Source organism: Schistocerca nitens, chromosome 8, assembly GCF_023898315.1.
Source record: "Schistocerca nitens isolate TAMUIC-IGC-003100 chromosome 8, iqSchNite1.1, whole genome shotgun sequence".
NCBI lineage: Eukaryota > Metazoa > Arthropoda > Insecta > Orthoptera > Acrididae > Schistocerca > Schistocerca nitens.
Genome location: NC_064621.1, coordinates 198000624 through 198022000, shown reverse-complemented (window position 1 = coordinate 198022000; position 21377 = coordinate 198000624). Strand labels below are relative to the sequence as shown.

Sequence of the window (21377 nt, the reverse complement as noted above, 5' to 3'; positions counted from 1 at the left end):
AGATTTAGCTTCAAAGTTTTTTAATATAACGAAATATTTTCTTAAAAATTTTCATCCCCTATTTCACCCACTTAGGGGTGAAATTTCCAAAAAAAGTGAAACATGTATTTTTTAATTTCTAGCAGAGGAACCAAAAGCAAATTTTCATAGATTTAATTTTGAAAATGCTTTCTTAATGAAATAATTTCATAAAACTTTTCATCCCATGTTTCACTCTATTAGGAGGTTGAATTTCCGAAAGCACTGAAACATGGTTTTTTCATTTGTAACAAAAATTTCAAATACCAATATCGATAGCCACAACTTTAAAAATACTTTAGTAGTTCTTTAATAATGATTTATTTTTAAAAAAATTCACATACTACTTCACCCCTGTAACTGTCAGATTTTCAAATATGCTGAAACATATTTCAGTATTTCTGAGTAAGAAAACAAATACCACTTTTAATAGGTCTAGCTTCAAAATTGCTTTAATAGCGAGATATTTACAAAAACTCTTCCAGCCCATATTTCAGCCCCTTTAGGGGGGAGTTTCAAAAAGCAATTCTTAAATGATGCCAACATTAGAAGCTCAGCACCCTTTCTAAATTTCAACCTTCTGTCTTCAGCGGTTTTTGCCGGGCGATGATGAGTTAGTCAGTCAGGACACTGTCTTATGCAGGGTGTATCATAACTAATGGCGTAAACGCATACAGTTGAAAGTACACGATACTAGAAGCAAAATAGTCTCAGTAAACCTAGGGTCCAAAATGCATACCTTAAGTGAAACGAGCGATTTTTCTTCTTCGATAATGTGAAACAAAGAAAAGTACAGTAAACATGTGCTCTAAAATACATTCCTTAAGAGCTATGAGCACGTGTTCATCTTTGCTACTTTGAAACACAACTCTTCTAATGATCGGAGCTCGTAACTATTAAGGTACGCGTTTTAGAGCACTTGTTTCCTGGACCTTTTTTTTTCTTATTTTGGTCCATACTACCACTTCCCAAAAAATTGAAAGCAAAGAATTTGCAGTAGAAGAGATTTGTTTCACAGTATCGAAGATCAAAAATTTCTCGTAGCTCCTAAAGAACGCATTTTCGTCCCTATTTTTACTGAGACTTTTTTGCTTCTAGTATCGTGTACTTTCAACTGTATGCGTTTACGGCATTAGTTATGATACGCCCTGTATATATGTGGTCCACTGATAGTGACTGGGCCAAATATCTCACGAAATAAGCGTCAAACGAGAAAACTACAAAGAACGAAACTCGTCTGGCTTGAAGGGGGAAACCAGATGGCGCTATGGTTGGCCCACTAGATGGCGCTGCCATAAGTCAAACGGATATCAACTGCGTTTTTTTAAAGTAGGAACTCCCATTTTTTATTACATATTCGTGTAGTGCGTAAAGAAATATGAATGTTTTATCGCTTTGTGATAGATGGTGCTGTAATAGTCATAAACGTATAAGTACGTGGTGTGACGTAACATTCCGTCAATGCGGACGGTATTTGCTTCGTGATACATTACCTGTGTTAAAATGGACCGTTTACCAATTGCGGAAAAGGACGAGTATCGTGTTGATGTATGGCTATTGTGATCAAAATGCCCAACGGGCGTGTGCTATGCATGCTGCTCGGTATCCTGGACGACAACATCCAAGTGTCCGGACCATTCGCCGGATAGTTGCGTTATTTAAGGGAACAGTAAGTGTTCAGCCACATGTGAAACGTCAACCACGACCTGCAACAAATGATGATTCCCAAGTAGGTGTTTTAGCTGCTGTCGCGGCTCTTCCGCACATCAGCAGCAGACAAATTGCGCGAGAATCGGGAATCTCAAAAACGTCGGTATTGAGAATGCTACATCATCATCGATTGCACCCGTCATGGCGACGACTTTGAACATCATATACAGTTCTGCCACTGGGCACAAGAGAAATTACGGGACGATGACAGATTTTTTGCACGCGTTCTGTTCAGCGACGAAGCGTCATTCACCAACAGCGGTAACGTAAACCGCCATAATATGCACTATTGGGCAACGGAAAATCCACGATGGCTGCGACAAGTGGAACATCAGCGACCTTGGCGGGTTAATGTATGGTGCGGCATTATGGGAGGAAGGATTATTGGCCCCCATTTTATCGATGGCAATCTAAATGGTGCAGTGTATTCTGATTTCCTACATAATGTTCTACCGATGTTACTACAATATGTTTCACTGCATGACAGAATGGCGATGTACTGCCAACATGATGGATGTCCGGCACATAGCTCGCGTGCGGTTGAAGCGGTATTGAATATAATATTTCATGACAGGTGGATTGGTCGTCGAAGCACCATACCATGGCCCGCACGTTCACCGGATCTGACGTCCCCGGATTTCTTTCTGTGGGGAAAGTTGAAGGATATTTGCTATCGTGATCCACCGACAACGCCTGACAACATGCGTCAGCGCATTGTCAATGCATGTGCGAACATTACGGAAGGCGAACTATTCGCTGTTGAGAGGAATGTTGTTACACGTATTGCCAAGTGCACTGAGGTTGACGGACATCGTTTTGAGTATTTCTTGCATTAATGTGGTATTTACAGGTAATCATGTTGTAACAGCATGCGTTCTCTGAAATGATAATTTCACAAAGGTACATGAATCACATTGGAACAACCGAAATAAAATGTTCGAACGTACCTACGTTCTGTATTTTAATTTAAGAAACCTACCTGTTACCAACTGTTAGTGTAAAATTGTGAGCCATATGTTTGTGACTATGACAGCGCCATCTATCACAAAGCGAAAAAAGTGGTCCAACTAAAACATTCATATTTCTTTACGTACTACACGAATATGTAATAAAATGGGGGTTCCTATTTTAAAAAAAATGCATTTGATATCTGTTTGACCTACGGCAGCGCCATCTAGCGAGCCAACCATAGCGCCATCTGGTTTCCCCCTTCAAGCTAGACAAGTTTCGTACTTTGTAGTTTTTTCGTTTGACGCTTCACGATCAATGCACCACCCTGTATAGTAAAGTCAAGCGCCGCCACACCAGTTGGGAACGAGCAGAGAGGGCTGTGACAAGACGTCAGCCAATTGCACACTGACCGACCCCTCTCCAGGATGACAACGCGACATTAGTGGCCCCTAGGTGAAGAGGACGTAAGCGCCGCGCCCTACTGGCGAGGCCCAGCTGAAGAGCAGCTTCAAGTTTAGGCACTTGTATCACAGCGACTACTCTGTTCAGTTCTATGTAACGCGGACTTGGGAATTGTTATACTGAAGAGCTTTCTTATTTTGTCTGTCGCCCTTCGTTTGCGACACATCTGTGTAACACGAAGTTAAGCATTGTATTTCTGTTTTTCATTTTGTAATAAATCTCATTAATACGATTTATTTGAATGTTATCTAGCGATCCGAGAAAGCAGGTTTCCTTGAAACTCTATATTTGACGACTAGGCTGGATTTAACAAAGAAACAGAGTGTATAGTGTACTCACTTGCATGGAGACGTACCAGTCGTCATCGCCATACATGACCATGTGTGGGATGGCGACTTTCTCCAGTGGGTAGTCCGGTGGTGTAGCGCGACCGTAGCGCCGCATGTTTCCCGCGCGGCCATAGTCGAATTGACGGAAGTGACCTGTGGCAGAATGCGGACATCTACAGTTGTACTTGGTTTACGTACAATGAAGTCTAATATGTTGTAAGGGTATCTCAGACTCTTAATTATATGTAATGTTCTGGAGTGTGTGTGTGTTGGGGCTTATGGGCGGTCAACGTCGAGGTCATCAGCGCCCTGACACACATTAAAAGGAACGGATGTGGACAGACTTAATAAAACTGAAGCACACACGCAAAGAAAGCAGGAAAAGTAGGAAACTGCTACATAAGAAAGTAAAACGTAAGGAATGGGAAAACGTAGCAGCAAGAAAGCCACAGGAAATTGTCATTGGCTGGCCACTTATATAAAATATGGGCGAGCTTGTGACACAGTGAGCAAATTAAGACTCTCTCCTTAAAATCTTTGTAAAAGCATTTGACATGGCACAGAACTTAACCGCCGGCCGAAGTGGCCGTGCGGTTAAAGGCGCTGCAGTCTGGAACCGCAAGACCGCTACGGTCGCAGGTTCGAATCCTGCCTCGGGCATGGATGTTTGTGATGTCCTTAGGTTAGTTAGGTTTAACTAGTTCTAAGTTCTAGGGGACTAATGACCTCAGCAGTTGTGTCCCATAGTGCTCAGAGCCAGCCAGAACTTAACCACATTCGTCCGAGTGTTTCCTAAAATAGATGGCAGGTCCGCTGACAAGTCAGCCGCGGCCCGCTGGTCAGAAAATAAAACGCAATCCAATAAAACGTGGCGCACAGTGACCTGGACGCCACAAGCACCACACATTGGAGGGTCCTCCCGCCGGAGCAGGAAGCCATGCGTCATAGGGCTGTGGCCTATCCGAAGCCGAGTTGGGAGAACCTCGTCCCGTCGACGGGGCTGAAAGGAAGTACACCACATAGCCGTTGTGGGCTTGACTAAACGGAGCTTACTGTCAGTCACTTCCAGCCACTCATCCTCCCACCGACGCATGACTCGTGAGCTCAACAGCGACGTGAGTGCGTGCAGGGGGACAGCACACTGAAATACTTGTGGATCGAGACACGCCTTCTTAGCTGCGAGATGTGCCCTTTCATTCCTAGCAATGCCGACGTGGCCCGGAACCCAGCAGAAAGCCACCACCTTCCCCAGTCGCTGCAGTTGGAGGAGGACATCCTGGATAGTCTGGAAACGTTGCAATGAGTGAAGGGCACTTAGTGAATCGGAACAGACAAGAAAGTTAGGACAGGAAGAATGTCTCATCTGCTCCAATGCCCGCAAGATCGCAGACAATTCTGCATGAAAGACAGTAAAAGTCTGAGGCAGTCGAACCTTGAGGTCACGATCCGGAAAAACAACAGAGCAACAACCAACGGAATCCCTTTGTTTCGACCCATCCGTAAAAACAGCTACATAGTCGTAGTGCTCAGATAAAATGGCAGAAAATGCTGCATTAAAAACGGTGGCAGGAGTGCAATCTCTCTTGTACCGCACCAAATATAAAATCACTCTCTGCCTCTCCAGTAATCAGGGTGGCGGGCGGTTAAAACACAGGATTTTGGGTTGTACAGACTCCACGCCAAGGGACACTAGCACACGTTGCACACGGATCCCAAACGGCAACGTAGCCCGGGGACGGCGGGAAAAAAGGCAGTCCTATTGTTATAGGGTGAGCAGGCGAGGGTAATGTCCTGGATATCAAAACATATACAGGCTGCTCCTTCTTGGTATGACGGAGAATGGAAAATGTATCAGTGTGGTACAATAATTCAGGTCTGGAAACAACTGAGGTGAAAGTTACGAAGCTGAAAACGTGGAGTATCAGAGTCAACGAAATGTTGGAACGTTCTGCAAAACTGAAACAGTTCTAAACACAGTCATTAGCTTTCATGGCAATGCTCTACCGAATGAGATACCCGTTAAGCATACGTTCAATAGTTTCTTTATTTGTACACTATTTCTTGCCTAAATCCGTGTTTCATTATCTTGAACTATTTAGAAATACGAGGAGTGTTAACGTGGTGCACCTACATAATGGCCTTATCCCACAAAAATGTTACAATACATTTCCAAGTTAGGGCCTATTTTCTAGAACTATTCAAATACATGAATACTGGACAAACATACAGGCAGAGAAGTAGTAGCATGTCACATAAAACTCTTTCTTACAGGAAACAAGCAACCTGCTCTGGCATCGCTCTGGTATCATTAAGTACATGCAGCCAAAGGACTTGTTTGGTATAGCGGTAATAAATTATACACACACAAACTTTTCACTTGAACCAGTCTATCTATCAGTGAAAACCGTATCAAAATCCCTGCAGTAGTGGTTCAAAATGGCTCTGAACACTATGGGACTTAACAGCTATGGTCATCAGTCCCCTAGAACTTAGAACTACTTAAACCTAACTAACCTAAGGACATCACACACATCCATGCCCGAGGCAGGATTCGAACTTGCGACCGTAGCAGTCGCGCGGTTCCGGACTGAGCGCCTAGAACCGCGAGACCACCGCGGCCGGCCCTGCAGTAGTTCCTGAGATCAGTCTTCACAGACAAACAGAGAAAAGCAGCATTCTCAGTTGCATGGGATTCTCCGTTTCTTCAGTCAGTGAGTCGTTATAACTAATGTATAGGCAGGTCGAGATAAATTTCATAAAGTAAGGTTGGGAGTTGGAAATGCTCTCTTAGGATTTAAAGGTTGGCTACAGCGCGTATACACAAGCTCTGGAATCTAAGATATTGTTGTCGCGCTTCGCAGTGCACGGATTAACTAGTGGCTGTTTGGAAGCCAGTGTAGGAGTCCGTCTGCTGTGGTGCGCACGTGTGTTGGGCGAGGGGTCGTCGCCGAGCTGCCGTACTGCCGTGTCCGCCAGCAGCGACACAGAGTTTGGTAGTGAGTTGATATTTTTTATAATTTGCAGCGCGCTTATTAATTTAAAGAAAAGTGTTTGTGTATGTGCGTAGCAGCAGACGGTAATTTTGATAATGATAGGAGTTGAATTCTTAGGGGAAACCATTGTTAGGAGAATAGATTAAGTATTGATTTTTGTCATTGATTTCTTTTGTAATTGTCAGGGAATTGTTTCAAGATGTATTTAATTGAGAAGTATTTCAGTCTGTCTCAAGAGTTTGATTAATTTGTAATATTGCTTTAATGCCACTGGAGGCAGATTTACATACGAAGCGATTGTTCAAAGAGGTTCTAGCGTTTTGTTAATTGAATGAGAAAGAATTGCTTTCAGAATACAGTTTTTAAAAAAGGAATTACTTGTTTGGGTTATCATTTATCGAGTTTAGATTTGACCAAATCCTTTCTCTTGAATTATATGTTGTTGTAGTAAGCAGCAGCAGCCGCAGCAATAGCAGGAGCCGCCATACAGAACATGCATTGCACTCAGCATGAATAATAGGTTTTTTATGTTTTTGTTAAATAATGGAATGAAGCAGATCAAACAGTGGCAGCAGAAAGACCAAGTGAGTTATTTGTTGCGCACAGGACCAATAAAAAAAAAGGTTAGGCGATCTCTGTAATAGTAAAGTTAACAAGAGTACAAGCACGAGATTTTCAGTAGAAAACACGAGATAAGAAGATAGAGCTAGTGACATTCAAGGTATGATTACGATTATGAACTAGTCCTGACCGCCACTGCGTATCTTTGCGAAATGATAGTTCACTTATCTGCTTTTTATAGTTAATATTCTACGTCTGTAATTATCAGGGTTTCATGGTTGATTTAGATGTTTGTTCATTTTCATGACATTTGTAATAAACTAAAGAGATCATTCAAACTATATGTTTGGTTCCAGTAGATGTACCACCCGGATCATATTTAATATTTTTCAGTGGTGAAATGCATATTCCCCAACTGCAGGTTTACTGTTAGGGCCATAGCGTTAATCACTCCGTTGCGTACATTCATTCCAGAATTGGGTCTTACGTGTGTGTTTGGATTGCCGTAAGTTCTGATTCAGTTAACTTCACTCATAAACACGTGGGGTTTTACATTCAGTTTAGCCTTCAAACACAGACACAAAGATGTACCCAGGATTTCAACTTAATAATGTGCATAGGTGCTCAAAATGCTTTCCGCTAGCATTTAAACAGTTTTCATTGCATTGAATCCTGGATACGCTGATGAGTCCCTGGAGTATTACGTACAGTTTTGTTACCTTCCACACTATGGCCGTGAAGACTTGCTACATCTTGTATCGGAATGTGATACACAGGTGCTTCCAAATGTCCCATATGTGGATACGTTAATGGCCACTACTCAGCTGATCTGCTCTCATCTGAGAAGAGCGGATGAACCCACTCCTCGTTGATCCCGTCCCTGTTATCTTCTACATCTACATCTACATGATTACTGTGTAATTCACATTTAAGTGCTTAGCAGAGGGTTCATCGAACCACAATCATACTATCTCTTTACCATTCCACTCCCGAACAGCGCGCGGGAAAAACGAACACCTAAACATTTCTGTTCGAGCTCTGATTTCTCTTATTTTATTTTGATGATCATTCCTACCTATGTAGGTTGGGCTCAACAAAATATTTTCGCATTCGGAAGAGAAAGTTGGTGACTGATGATAATGGTGATGTCGTGTGGCTAGGGCCTCCCGTCGGGTAGACCGTTCGCTTGGTGCAAGTCTTTCGATTTGACGCCACTTCGGCGACTTGCGCGTCGATGGGGATGAAATGATGATGATCAGGACAACACAACACCCAGTCCCTGAGCGGAGAAAATCCCCAACCCAGCCGGGAATCGAACCCGGGCCCTTAGGATTGACAGTCCGTCGCGCTGACCACTTTTTTTTTTTTGCGCGGGCAAGTACTCTACCATCTTTTTTTTTTGTCGCGCTGACCACTTTTTTTATTGAACAAATGGAGAGTACACACACACACACACACACACACACACACACACACACATATATATATATATATATATATATATATATATATATATATATATATATACTCCTGGAAATGGAAAAAAGAACACATTGACACCGGTGTGTCAGACCCACCATACTTGCTCCGGACACTGCGAGAGGGCTGTACAAGCAATGATCACACGCACGGCACAGCGGACACACCAGGAACCGCGGTGTTGGCCGTCGAATGGCGCTAGCTGCGCAGCATTTGTGCACCGCCGCCGTCAGTGTCAGCCAGTTTGCCGTGGCATACGGAGCTCCATCGCAGTCTTTAACACTGGTAGCATGCCGCGACAGCGTGGACGTGAACCGTATGTGCAGTTGACGGACTTTGAGCGAGGGCGTATAGTGGGCATGCGGGAGGCCGGGTGGACGTACCGCCGAATTGCTCAACACGTGGGGCGTGAGGTCTCCACAGTACATCGATGTTGTCGCCAGTGGTCGGCGGAAGGTGCACGTGCCCGTCGACCTGGGACCGGACCGCAGCGACGCACGGATGCACGCCAAGACCGTAGGATCCTACGCAGTGCCGTAGGGGACCGCACCGCCACTTCCCAGCAAATTAGGGACACTGTTGCTCCTGGGGTATCGGCGAGGACCATTCGCAACCGTCTCCATGAGCTGGGCTACGGTCCCGCACACCGTTAGGCCGTCTTCCGCTCACGCCCCAACATCGTGCAGCCCGCCTCCAGTGGTGTCGCGACAGGCGTGAATGGAGGGACGAATGGAGACGTGTCGTCTTCAGCGATGAGAGTCGCTTCTGCCTTGGTGCCAATGATGGTCGTATGCGTATTTGGCGCCGTGCAGGTGAGCGCCACAATCAGGACTGCATACGACCGAGGCACACAGGGCCAACACCCGGCATCATGGTGTGGGGAGCGATCTCCTACACTAGCCGTACACCACTGGTGATCGTCGAGGGGACACTGAATAGTGCACGGTACATCCAAACCGTCATCGAACCCATCGTTCTACCATTCCTAGACCGGCAAGGGAACTTGCTGTTCCAACAGGACAATGCACGTCCGCATGTATCCCGTGCCACCCAACGTGCTCTAGAAGGTGTAAGTCAACTACCCTGGCCAGCACGATCTCCGGATCTGTCCCCCATTGAGCATGTTTGGGACTGGATGAAGCGTCGTCTCACGCGGTCTGCACGTCCAGCACGAACGCTGGTCCAACTGAGGCGCCAGGTGGAAATGGCATGGCAAGCCGTTCCACAGGACTACATCCAGCATCTCTACGATCGTCTCCATGGGAGAATAGCAGCCTGCATTGCTGCGAAAGGTGGATATACACTGTACTAGTGCCGACATTGTGCATGCTCTGTTGCCTGTGTCTATGTGCCTGTGGTTCTGTCAGTGTGATCATGTATCTGACCCCAGGAATGTGTCAATGAAGTTTCCCCTTCCTGGGACAATGAATTCACGGTGTTCTTATTTCAATTTCCAGGAGTATATATATATATATATATATATATATATATATATATATATATATATATATATATATATATATATATATAAAGCAAAAGTTCTTCAAGGTACCAGTTAAACATATACAAATGAGTGTTAGGTAAACAAATTATTAGAATAACATTAAATACAACAAAATATAACATATTCTGTCTTCTTCCTTTTTTTTAAAAATTTGTGTTTGTTTTTGGTCGATGCATGAGAACGTGGATAAGGGTGTTGCATCATGTGACAGGTAGGCATGGTACACCACAACTTTGAGGGGGGCTAAGGAAGACGCTGCGGAGATAACCGGCGAAAGTTTGTCAGTAAGATGGTTTTCGGGTGAAGGTGCTATGCGCGGTCACAACTTTGTACCAGAAGTCAAGGACTGTATGCGGACCACTCTGAAAGAGGTATTCTAAAGCCTGTCCTCGAAACCAGATTAGGGTATGGTGCTTAGTAAGAGGGTAGTGAAATGTCTGGGGCAACAACAGGAAATCCGGGGTTACCGTCGTTGGCGGGGCACGGAGGTAAAAGCCCACGATTCGTTGGATGAGGAGCCATACGTTTTGTTTCAGGGGGCACGTAAGACGGTGCTCGTCGGTGTCTTCGAGCTGACAGTCAGGGCAGAGTGGGGGGTGGGGGTGGGGGTGGCCAGTCCTATGCGATAAAGTCGACTATTAGTCGGGAATTTTCCATAGACTAAAACGTACAGACACAGACGACGGTAAAAAGGGTGCATGCACACACCCCCAAACCGTGCTCCAGTTAATGTCAGGATGCTGTAGCACCATGGGGTCGCAAGGGTTGGACAGCATAAACAAACGATAATAATCTTTTGTACGGGGAGGACGGGTGACTGGAAGATCGGCCCGAATGTAGCTGAGTTCTATGAAACAATTGGCGACGTGGTACAATAATGGAGAAATAGGTGCCACATTGATCGGTGGATCGAGAGAAGCTGGTCGGAGGATATCTAAGAGACTGCGTGTTAAGGACGGGACCGGCCCCTGCCAGTGCCGCAACAGAGTGTGGACAAAGAGTGCAGAAGAGCGTGCCCGCACGTTGATGAGTCCGAGGCCACCTTTTGCAGGAGGCAGTGTTAGAGTGTTGTAGCGGACTTTGAAAAGTGCCCCTGCTGACACGAATTATCCAAAGGCTGATTGGATGCGGCGGCCAAGGAGTAACGGCATTGGGAGGATCTGGGCGACGTGTACCAGTTTAGGGGCGACATACATGTTGACATAGGACACACGTTGGAGTTTGTTTAAGTTACGGTGCAATTGACCGCGGACATGGTGCCGAATCGACTGCAAAAGCCGCCGGTAAGACAGGGCCACTGTGCGGTGTGTGGAGCTCGTAAATTCGATACCCAAGTAACGAAGGGTGGCACTGACTGGGAGTGGGGTCGGTACCATAGCCGGGAGGCCGCGCCCAATGTGCATCATAGTCGATTTACGGACATTAACAATGGTGGATCCATTGGATGGCGTCATTGAGTTCCGTGGAGGAGCAGGTGAGAAAGAGGAGATCGTCCGCATAAGCCCTACAGTGAAAGGTGTAGTCACGCAAAGTGAGGCCCTGCAGTCTAGAGGTAAGTCCAGTGATGAGGGGCTCAAGTGCAATGGCATATAGTAAAGTAGACATAGGGCATCCTTGACGCACAGAGCGGCGTATAGGAATCGGTCCCACAAGCCTCCCATTGACTTGTACCATCGAGACCGCGGGAAGTAGTAACCGGCGAATGGCATCGACAAAAAGCAATGGGAACCCCATACGTGTCGCCACCATGAGGAGGAATGGGTGTCGAACGCGATCAAAGGCACTCGTGAAATCGACGGATACCAGTGCTGCACGAAGGCGACAAACCGACGCCAGTGCAATGAGGTCACGGCATTCTCCTAGGGCTGTTTGTAAGGTGGCCCCACAACCACGTGCAGTCTGCTCAGGTGAAAGGACCGTAGGTAAGACGGTGCGTATGCGCGCTGGTAAGAGGCGTGCATAGATTTTATAGTCTGCATTCAGTAGTGTAATGGGGCGATATGCAGAGACATGAGACCCTCCCTTAGGTTTAGGCACAGGTAGAAGAATGCCAGTCACGAATTCAGGTGGAATTGGGAATGACGGAGTAAAGAGTTCCTGAATCATTTCCGTCCAGCGAGGAAGCATTAGCGTAGTGAACGCCCGGTAAAACTCCACTGGGAGACTATCTGGTCCGGGTGATTTGTTCTTGGCCCCTTTGTTGATCGCATCTACCACCTCTTCTGCGGTGATTGCAGACATCATGGACGTTGACTCCGCTACGGTGAGGGTCCGATCAGGGGAAGGACGGAGATCATCAGGAATGGGCTTCGCCATCGGTTCATCATCATAAAATTGGCGATAATGTTCAGCAAAGGCAGACACGACTGCCGCCTGTGTTGTGTGGTGAACACCATCGGAGGTCGTGATGTTGGGGACGAAAAGTCGACGTCGACGACTATGGTCGGATGCGGCATGGATTGTGGATGGGGTTTCGTCGTGGAGGAGGTCTTGTCGTCGGGAACGCACCACGACACCATGCAGTCGTGCACGTTGTCGTTCCCTGTGGGTGTCAGGTGATGGAGGGAGCGCATCGAGCTCACGGAGGACGGCGTAGTGAAAATTTGTGGTGTCTCGATGCCATGCTGCTGCTTCCTTGCCACATTGTATGAAGGCCTTTCTGATCGCAGGTTTGGCACATTTGAGCCACCAATGGAACGTGGATGTGTACTGCGGAAGGCGTCTTTCGCAAGACGCCCATGTAGTGGCAATACATTGTCGGCAGTGTGGATCATTAAGGAGGGAGGTATTAAGCTTCCAGTAACCTCTGCTGCGCCACACTGACTGAAGTGGCAGAGCCAGGGAGCAAATGACGGCGCAGTGGTCCGAAAATGCAAGGGGCCATCGTTCAGCTTGGGCGACTTCATTGCCGAGGTGGGCAGAGACATAAAACCGGTCCAGTCTGCTCGCAGAATGTGCTGTATAATGGGTTAAACCGGGGGTATTGCCATGAATTTTCTCCCAAACGTCCACTAGATGAAAATCTTCTATTAAGGTGAGCAGCGCCGGGCATGGCGAATAACCAGGCACTTGGTCCTGCGGATGGAGGACACAGTTGAAATCGCCTCCCATGATAAGGCGATCATAGCGTCCAGAAAACTGGGGCGCCACGTCATGTCCGAAGAAAGTGGACCGCTGCCGACGGTTCGTGGAGCCAGACGGAGCGTAGATATTGATGACGCGCGTGTCGAAGATGGTAACAGCCATGCCTCTTCCACAGGGAAGGATTGTCGTGTCCTTGAGTGGGATTCCTTCGCGTATGTAGAAAGCCACTCCACGCCCTGATTGATCACATGTGGACGTGTATGAGTCGTAGCCGTAGACTGGTGGTAGTGTGGCAACGCGTACTTCCTGAAGAAGGGCGACGTCGACGTCAGAGGCCCGAAGCATGTCACATAGGATTTGCAGCTTGGGTGCAGTGCCGATCATGTTGATGTTCAGTGTGGCAAACCGGTACATTTGTTTCAATGGTGGTGGACGCGCATCTACCATCACCAAGGGAAGTAAGAGGAAGGCACCGACAGGAAGTCCCGTCCCATCAGCTGCAATGCCTCGCTTTTGATGTTATCAGGCAGCCTTGTCCGGCGGAGGCAACTCATCCGGAGGAGGGGGCGTATCTTCCTCAATGTCGTCGGCCCATGCTCCTGTGCCGTGGGTCTGTCCAATGTCCATGGGAATTGCGTCGGGGTGAGAGAGATCTGGAGTTGTCAGCGGGGAGACAGGCGTCTCAACCGGCGCACCGATCGTTTCATTGTGCGTGGCGACCTCCATAGCGGTCCCGTCCTGCGAAACGTCTTGTTCATCGTGAAAGTTGTCCGCCGACCTCTGCGTGGAAATGTCGGCTGCTTTGGTGTCGTCTTCGTCGTCGCGGGTGGCGACGCTTTGAGAGCCCGTGGGTGAACGGCGGCGGCGTTTGCGCCTACGTGGCGAGCGTTGTTTGCGCACGTGTTCCTCAGTGTCGGACGACGGCAAGGAGGAGTGTCGACCTGGTTCGAAGGCGTCGGTGGGTACAATGAAATTGTCAAACAGGTGAAGAAGTACTGGTCTCCTCAGCGTCCGGTGCGGGAGCCTGTTCGGCGGCAAGGTTGTCAGGTGGGACGTCTGCAGCGTCCGTAGGTGACTGGGACGGTGGGACGTGCCGATCGGAAGGACCGGGCGACGGACTGGACGAAACTGTAGACGTGGCGAGAGCCGCTGCGTAAGTGACCGGTAGGGCGGTCATCGTGGGTGTGACGGACGCTTCCGACAACGGGAGCTGCGCGACACGTCGTTGAATCAGGGATCGAGACGTGGCTGCACGATCCGTTACAGCCATGCGGATAAGATGCCTGTCATCTCGACTGCTAGTGATACGATGCCGTTGGGATCCAGCACGGCGTTCCATATTACCCTCCTGACTCCACCGATTCCATATTCTACTAACAGTCATTGGATCTCCACCAACGCGAGCAGAAATGTCGCCATACGATAAACCGTAATCGCGATAGGCTACAATCCGACCTTTATGAAAGTCGGAAACGTGATGGTACGCATTTCTCCTCCTTACACGAGGCATCACAACAACGTTTCACCAGGTAAAGCCGGTTAACTGCTGTTTGAGAAATCGGTTGGAGACTTTCCTCATGTCAGCACGTTGTAGGTGTCACTACCGGCGCCAACCTTGTGTGAATGCTCTGAAAAGCTAATCATTTGCATATCACAGCATCTTCTTCCTGTCGGTTAAATTTCGCGTCTGTAGCACGTCATCATCGTGGTGTAGCAATTTTAATGGCCCGTAATGTAAAATCGTATGGCATGAACGGCTGGGAAGCGCCGAAGGGTAAGTTCATCTAGGTAATTGGAAAGATTTTTCCTATCCTCCGCTCCTGCAGGCACCTTTCTTTCGGGAAGAACAAGACTGGGTATGTAAGTGTATCTGTAAAATGTAGATGACTGTAATGTTGTGTGTAGTAAAATGTCGCGTTCGTGGTGGAGATAATGAGAGAAGGGGTAGGATGAAACCCGGTTCTGGTGGATACTCTTCTGGAAGAGCACCAAGGGGTTCGCCGAGGTTAACATCACCATCCGACGGACGGATCACCATCAACAGTGTCACATGCCCTCAGTCCATGGGACATTGTGGATAGATTTGAAATTTAGTCCAGGTCACTGACGCAAAACCGGTGATCAAGGATTGTACGCCACCACCCTCCCTGTCCCCTCTATCGTGAAGGGGAAGCGAAAATCGTCAGCAGCGCGTGGCGCGCAGTCACCCAGTCACCCATCCAAGTACTGACTGTGCCTGACGATGTTAATTCTGTGATCTCACGGGAATCGGGGTATCCACCTTGGCACAACCTCTGTTTCGAAACGCCACCCCGCCCCCCTTTCCCACGCACGTGAAAGAATGCTGCTAGGCTACACCTGTTAGACATAGTCCTTCTAATTTTCCCGTGTGAAGTCATCCAAATATAGTTTCCGGGAGCGTTGTTATGAAGAACACCATCCTCCCGCTCCACACAAGCACGCGCATACGCACACACCCACCCACCCACCCACCCACCCACCCACCCACACACACACACACACACACACACACACACACACACACTGTTTTTTCGTGTTCGTTGAACTGCCTCCTATTGCGGAACGAGTCCCGTTAGGCACTATAGTTACGGTGATCTCTCGCCATGTGGCGTCCAAATTTTTATACACTAGTGGGACACTTCTGGCAACATGCTACCGCAATGTCATTCAGTTCCACTAAGTAGCTAATATGCTACTTTATTTATCTCGGCCTTAAGTTTTGAAGAGCAGTGCATGTCCATTGCCTCTGAGAAAAACAGGATGTCCCGAGGGGAATGATCAATATTCAGGGATATGACAGGAACGGTCATTCTAAGCAAAAAAGTCTAGTAAACATGTGGTCTAAGATGCATACCTTAACCCTGTGGTGCAGTTGCCCACCGCAGAGTCAGCTGTTAATGTCGCTTATTTGGCATATTTAATTAGTCCTGGGGCTTCAGCAGCCCACTTAAGTGAATACTTCCTCATGGTGATGTGTCCTGCGTGCATTAAAAACGCAAACGAAGCGACATTAACAGATCTCCATTGCAGGGGACAACTGCCCCACAGGGTTAAGAGCTATGATGACTTCTTCATCTTATATTGAAAAAAACTCTTCTACTGCAGGATCTTTGCTTTCCATTTTTTGAGTAGGTTGTAGGGACCAAAACAAGAAAAAATTGTCTATTAGACTTTTTTCTTTGGACTGATGGTTCCTGTCACATCCTTGAATATTGACCATTCCTTCCTGGACATCCCGTATATAGGGTGCCACCTAGAATAACTCCGAAAGTATGATAGTAGCTGAAAAGTTTGTGGGACAAATTTTGCATGGGACAATGGGGCCCATAATATGACGTTGGTTTTTTGTTGCTAGGTGGTGTCGCGTCAGAAATATGAAGGTCAACTTTGTTTTTTTTTAAATGTTTGGTAATTATTTTCTGACAGCGGCTATCGAGACGAATCCAATGATTTGTAACAGTAAGGTCTTTGAAGGTCAATGAAGGTCAAAAAGGTGACATAAACGCCCATTTACAGTAGGTGTTCGAAGTGATGACCACTGGTATCAATGCAGTGCTGCAATCTTCGTATCATGGATTGAGTTGTATTCCTTATCACTTCCGCACTTATCGAAGGACATACTCTGACAATTCTCTCTTCTCTCTCGCATATCTTCAGGTGTAGTTGGAACGTCTTTGCAAACAATGTCTTATACGAATCCCCACAAGAAAAAATCCAAGGCGTCATGTCTGACAAATAAGCCGTGACCTTTGTTGACCTTCAAAGATCTTACTGTTACACATCATTCGATTCGCCTCGATAGCCGCTATCAGAAAATAAGTACCAAACTATAGCTTTCCATTTAGAAAAACAAGGTTGACATCCATATTTCTGAAACGATCCCACCTAGCAACAAAAGACCAACGTCATACGAGGGCCGTTCAGAAAGTAACCTCCGGTTGATTTAAAAAAATACACCAAGTTAAATAAAAATATTTTAATATATACATCTTACAACTACATCTTTGCACTATTTTTCTACATAGTCTCCATAGCGATTGAGGCACTTATCGTATCTCTTCACAAGCTTTGAAATTCCTTCTGCATAAAAATCACCCACTTGTGCCTGGAGCCAGCCTGTGACCGCATCTTTGAGCTCTTCGTCGTCATCAAACCGCTGTGACCCGAGCCATTTCTTCAAATGCATGAAGAGGTGATAATCACTTGGCGCCAGGTCTGGGCTGTAAGGTGGATGGTTGATAACGTCCCACTTGAAGGACTCAAGAAGGGCCGTCGTTCTGCGAGCAGAGTGAGGACGGGCGTTATCGTGCAAAAAAACGATACCGGAAGTCAGCATACCACGGCGTTTGTTCTGTATAGCCCGTCGTAACTTTTTTATTGTTTCACAGTACACGTCTTGATTAATGGTTGTACCACGTTCCATGAATTCAACCATCAACACCCCTTTGGCATCCCAAAACACCGTTGCCATCAGTTTTCTGGCAGAAAAATCTTGCGAGGCTTTTCTTGGTTTGGTAGGCGAATTTGAATGTGCCCACATCTTTGATTGTTCTTTTGTCTCAGGGTTCACGTACTTAATCCAGGTTTCGTCACCGGTCACGATTCTGTTTAACAATGGTTCTCCTTCGTCCTCATAACGTGACAGAAAGTCTAATGCAGAGGCCATTCTTTGAGTTTTGTGGTGGTCGGTAAGAATTTTGGGCACCCATCGTGCACAGAACTTACGGTAACCCAATCTTGCTGTCACTATCTCGTACAAGAGAGTCTTAGAAATCTGTGGAAAACCAGTAGACAACTCCGACATTGAGAAACGTCGATTTTCACGAACTTTTGCATCAACTGTCTGAACGAGTTCGTCAGTCACCAATGATGGTCTACCACTCCTCTCTTCATCATGAACGTTTTCTCGTCCACTTTTAAATAAACGTACCCATTCACGGACAACTCCTTCACTCATAACTCTTGGTCCATACACGGCACAAAGCTCACGATGAATAGCTGCTGCAGAATATCCTTTGGCTGTAAAAAACCTTATGACAGCACGCACTTCACATTTGGCGGGGTTTTCTATTGCAGCACACATTTCAAACTGCCACAAAAACTAAACTAGCGCAGGTACGACGTTCACTCGACCACGGCTTGATGCCGACTGACCTGTTGAGTGCGTGAACGCACAGATGGCGTCGCTACTCCCCCCACAACCCGCACTGTGACCAATCGGAGGTTACTTTCTGAACCGCCCTCGTATATGGCCCCCGTTGTCCCATGTAACTTTTGTCCCACAAACTTTTCAGTTCCTATCATAGTTTCGAGCTATTCTTGGTGGAAATAGTTAGTTGACTCACCCTGCATAAATAGTAGAGGCCAGTGGACACTACTGTAAATAACCACGCACTAGTTAGTTTTATCTATTTATTTTTGATTTGTAACGCAAACGTTTTGTGGCCGAGGGCACTTCTGGTTTCAGTATCTTTTCTCGTTTCATACGTGAACGGTGCGCAGGAAGATCGAAAGTAGGGAAGTCACGGTATGAGCTCTATTACGTACGTCTGATTGTTTATTGCGGACATTTCATGAGATATGTGCTGGAGAAATTAATATACTGCCTGATTCCGCTTGTCAAGCGAGCTGTCGAAATTTTGGCAGTAAACGCCTCCGAGCTGCACCTCATGCAGCGCCTGCCAGTGAAGTTTGTGAGCATCTTGTATCTCATTTTAAGTACTCTGAATTGATTTTCAACACTGAAGTGCTGATGTCAATAACTCGCTTTTGTGAGTCTATACGGTAGTCAGACATTGGTAACATAGTATCCTTGTGCGTTCGCAGCAGACTTAGCGGCCGGTGGAGTGGCCGAGCGGTTCTAGGCGCTACAGTCCGGAACCGCGCAACCGCTACGGTCGCAGGTTCGAATCTTGCCTCGGGCATGGATGTGTGTGATGTCCTTAGGATAGTTAGGTTTAAGTAGTTCTAAGTTCCAGGGAACTGATGACCTGCGATGTTATGTCCCATAGTGCTCAGAGCCATTTGAACCTTTTGAACTTAGTGAAGAAACAATGTGTGAAAAACACTGGTTACAGTAAAGGGCTGGATGATGAGACATGAGTTTGGACAGCAAGGAATAACTTCCGTAGTAAGTGAGGGGGCTTCAGAGGGTGAAAACTGTGGGGGAATACAGACAATATCCAAGAAATAATTGGGGACGTTCGGTGTAAATGATTTTCTGGGAGGAAGACGCTAGCAAAGTGGTGAAATCGTCGCAGGACGTATCAAACGTCAGGTGACTCACGGAACAAAGAATCAATCTGGCATCTCCCTTTCCTGCAACTACTTTTTCGTTCCATTTTAAGTCATTCTGCATGCATACTACTAGTTATCTAAAAGCTGTTACTGTTCCTGGTGACATATCGGCAATGAGGTACTCATGCTATTTGTCTTTCTGCCTATCTTTTTGTAATATGTTAAATTTTTATTTCCGTTGCGATGCACTGTCACTGTTTGCATCAAACGTCGACCGTCTGCAGGGCTTCCTGCGTTTTTCTTCATTTCAGACTCTCCGGTGTACAATAGCGGCAAGGAGATTCTAACATTATCCCCCAGATTGTTTTTGTATTTCCAGAGCCGTAACGGTCCTTTATCAAAAATGGTTCAAATGGCTCTGAGCACTATGAGACTTAACTTCGGAGGTTATCAGTCCCCTAGAACTTAGAACTACTTAAACCCAACTAAGGACAACGCACACATCCATGCCCGAGGCAGGATTCGAACCTGCGACCGTAGCGGTCGCGCGGTTCCAGACTGTAGCGCCTAGAACCGCTCGGCCACTCCGGCCGGCGGTCCTTTATCAGTCGCTCGATGCGCACCCGAAGCTAATTTAACATTTCACCACATTTCCTGTTAAGATAAGAACAGTTATATCTGCTAGAAAGTTATAAATGGAATCTCCTATCTTGTCCGATCGTGAGGCGCAATTATTATTTTCCAATTCATTTACGTCAGCAGTGTAAAGCTATAGTACCAGTATCTTTCTGACAGCTCTTGTTTGAAGCGGGTATCACTTATACTTTTTCTAGTTGGTTGAAAAGATTCTTTGCTCTAGCGGTCTACGAGAAATTTCTTTCAGAAATGGAGGAAGGTCTTTCAGATAATCAATGTAGAATCGTACACGTATCCCGTCATGTCTAGCCAGCTTTCCTCTGCAGAAAGATTTCACGTGATATTCTGTTTCGCTATCACTTATCTTGATAGATGTCATTAGGGCGTGTTTGCAACGATTAGGAGGTGGGTGTGCGGTACCATCTTTGAAACTTTGACAGAAGATCTGGTTTTCAGAAACTTTGCGCTATCAAGTCGTGGCCAAATTCTGGTGATGCGAATTTCTACAATAGCCACGGTTTAAACTAGGACTCCCGGTCAGTGTGACACTACACTAGACAGCGTTAACGACTTCTAAGGACGCGGCCCATTTACAACAGTGTTGCTAAGGAATAAGAATGCAGAAGCACAGGGTGTTTCAGAATGAATATGGGGGTTTTAAGCCTTTGTAGCATTTATTACATTCAGCTTACACTTATAAATAAACATCAAATGAGAGAGCAACTAAAGTGTTCAATATGAGTACCAATCGCCACACATCGAGTCGATAGGACAGTTCTTCCCAAACCTTGATCAGTGTGTCTGGATTAATTATTACAACAATGCTGTTTCTAAAGTCGGGCAGATCAAAAAAAATGTGTGTGAAATCTTATGGGACTTAACTGCTAAGGTCATCAGTCCCTAAGCTTACACACTACTTAACCTAAATTATCCTGAGGACAAACACACACACCCATGCCCGAGGGAGGACTCGAACCTCCGCCGGGACCAGCCTCACAAACTACGACTGCGCAGCCTCGGGCAGATGAGCTCGTAGAGGAGGCACATACACTGATCCTGTACGAATAAGAACCCCCAAAGGCAAAAACCACATGGCGTCAGATCGTGAGTGAAATTGGAGGTCATGCAAAACAAGCTCTGTCATCCGGCTCCTTGCAGACAATCCAGCAATCGGTTGCAACATCGTTTAACCAAACGGGTACGGAGTTATGCCAGTGAGGTAGCGCACCACCTTGCTGCCACATAAAGTTCTGTGGCTCAGCTTCTTATAATTGAGTTAAGAGTAATAGTTCCAGAACATCGAGATAAGAAACGCCAGTTAAAGTAGCTTCACCGAAAAAGAAAAGCCGATAAACTTTCTGCCGGGATATGGCACAAAAAAACATTAAAGTT

At 46.5% G+C, this 21377-nt stretch overlaps 1 protein-coding gene across 1 annotated transcript in view; it reads right to left on the bottom strand.

Annotated features, from left to right (window-relative positions):
- LOC126198963 (lipase 3-like) overlaps positions 1–21377 on the bottom strand; it is a 202432-nt gene that overhangs the window by 8381 nt on the left and 172674 nt on the right. The window contains exon 7 of the mRNA XM_049935613.1: positions 3481–3623. Within this exon, the coding sequence (XP_049791570.1) occupies positions 3481–3623 (143 nt within the window). The remainder of the gene's footprint in view (positions 1–3480; positions 3624–21377) is intronic.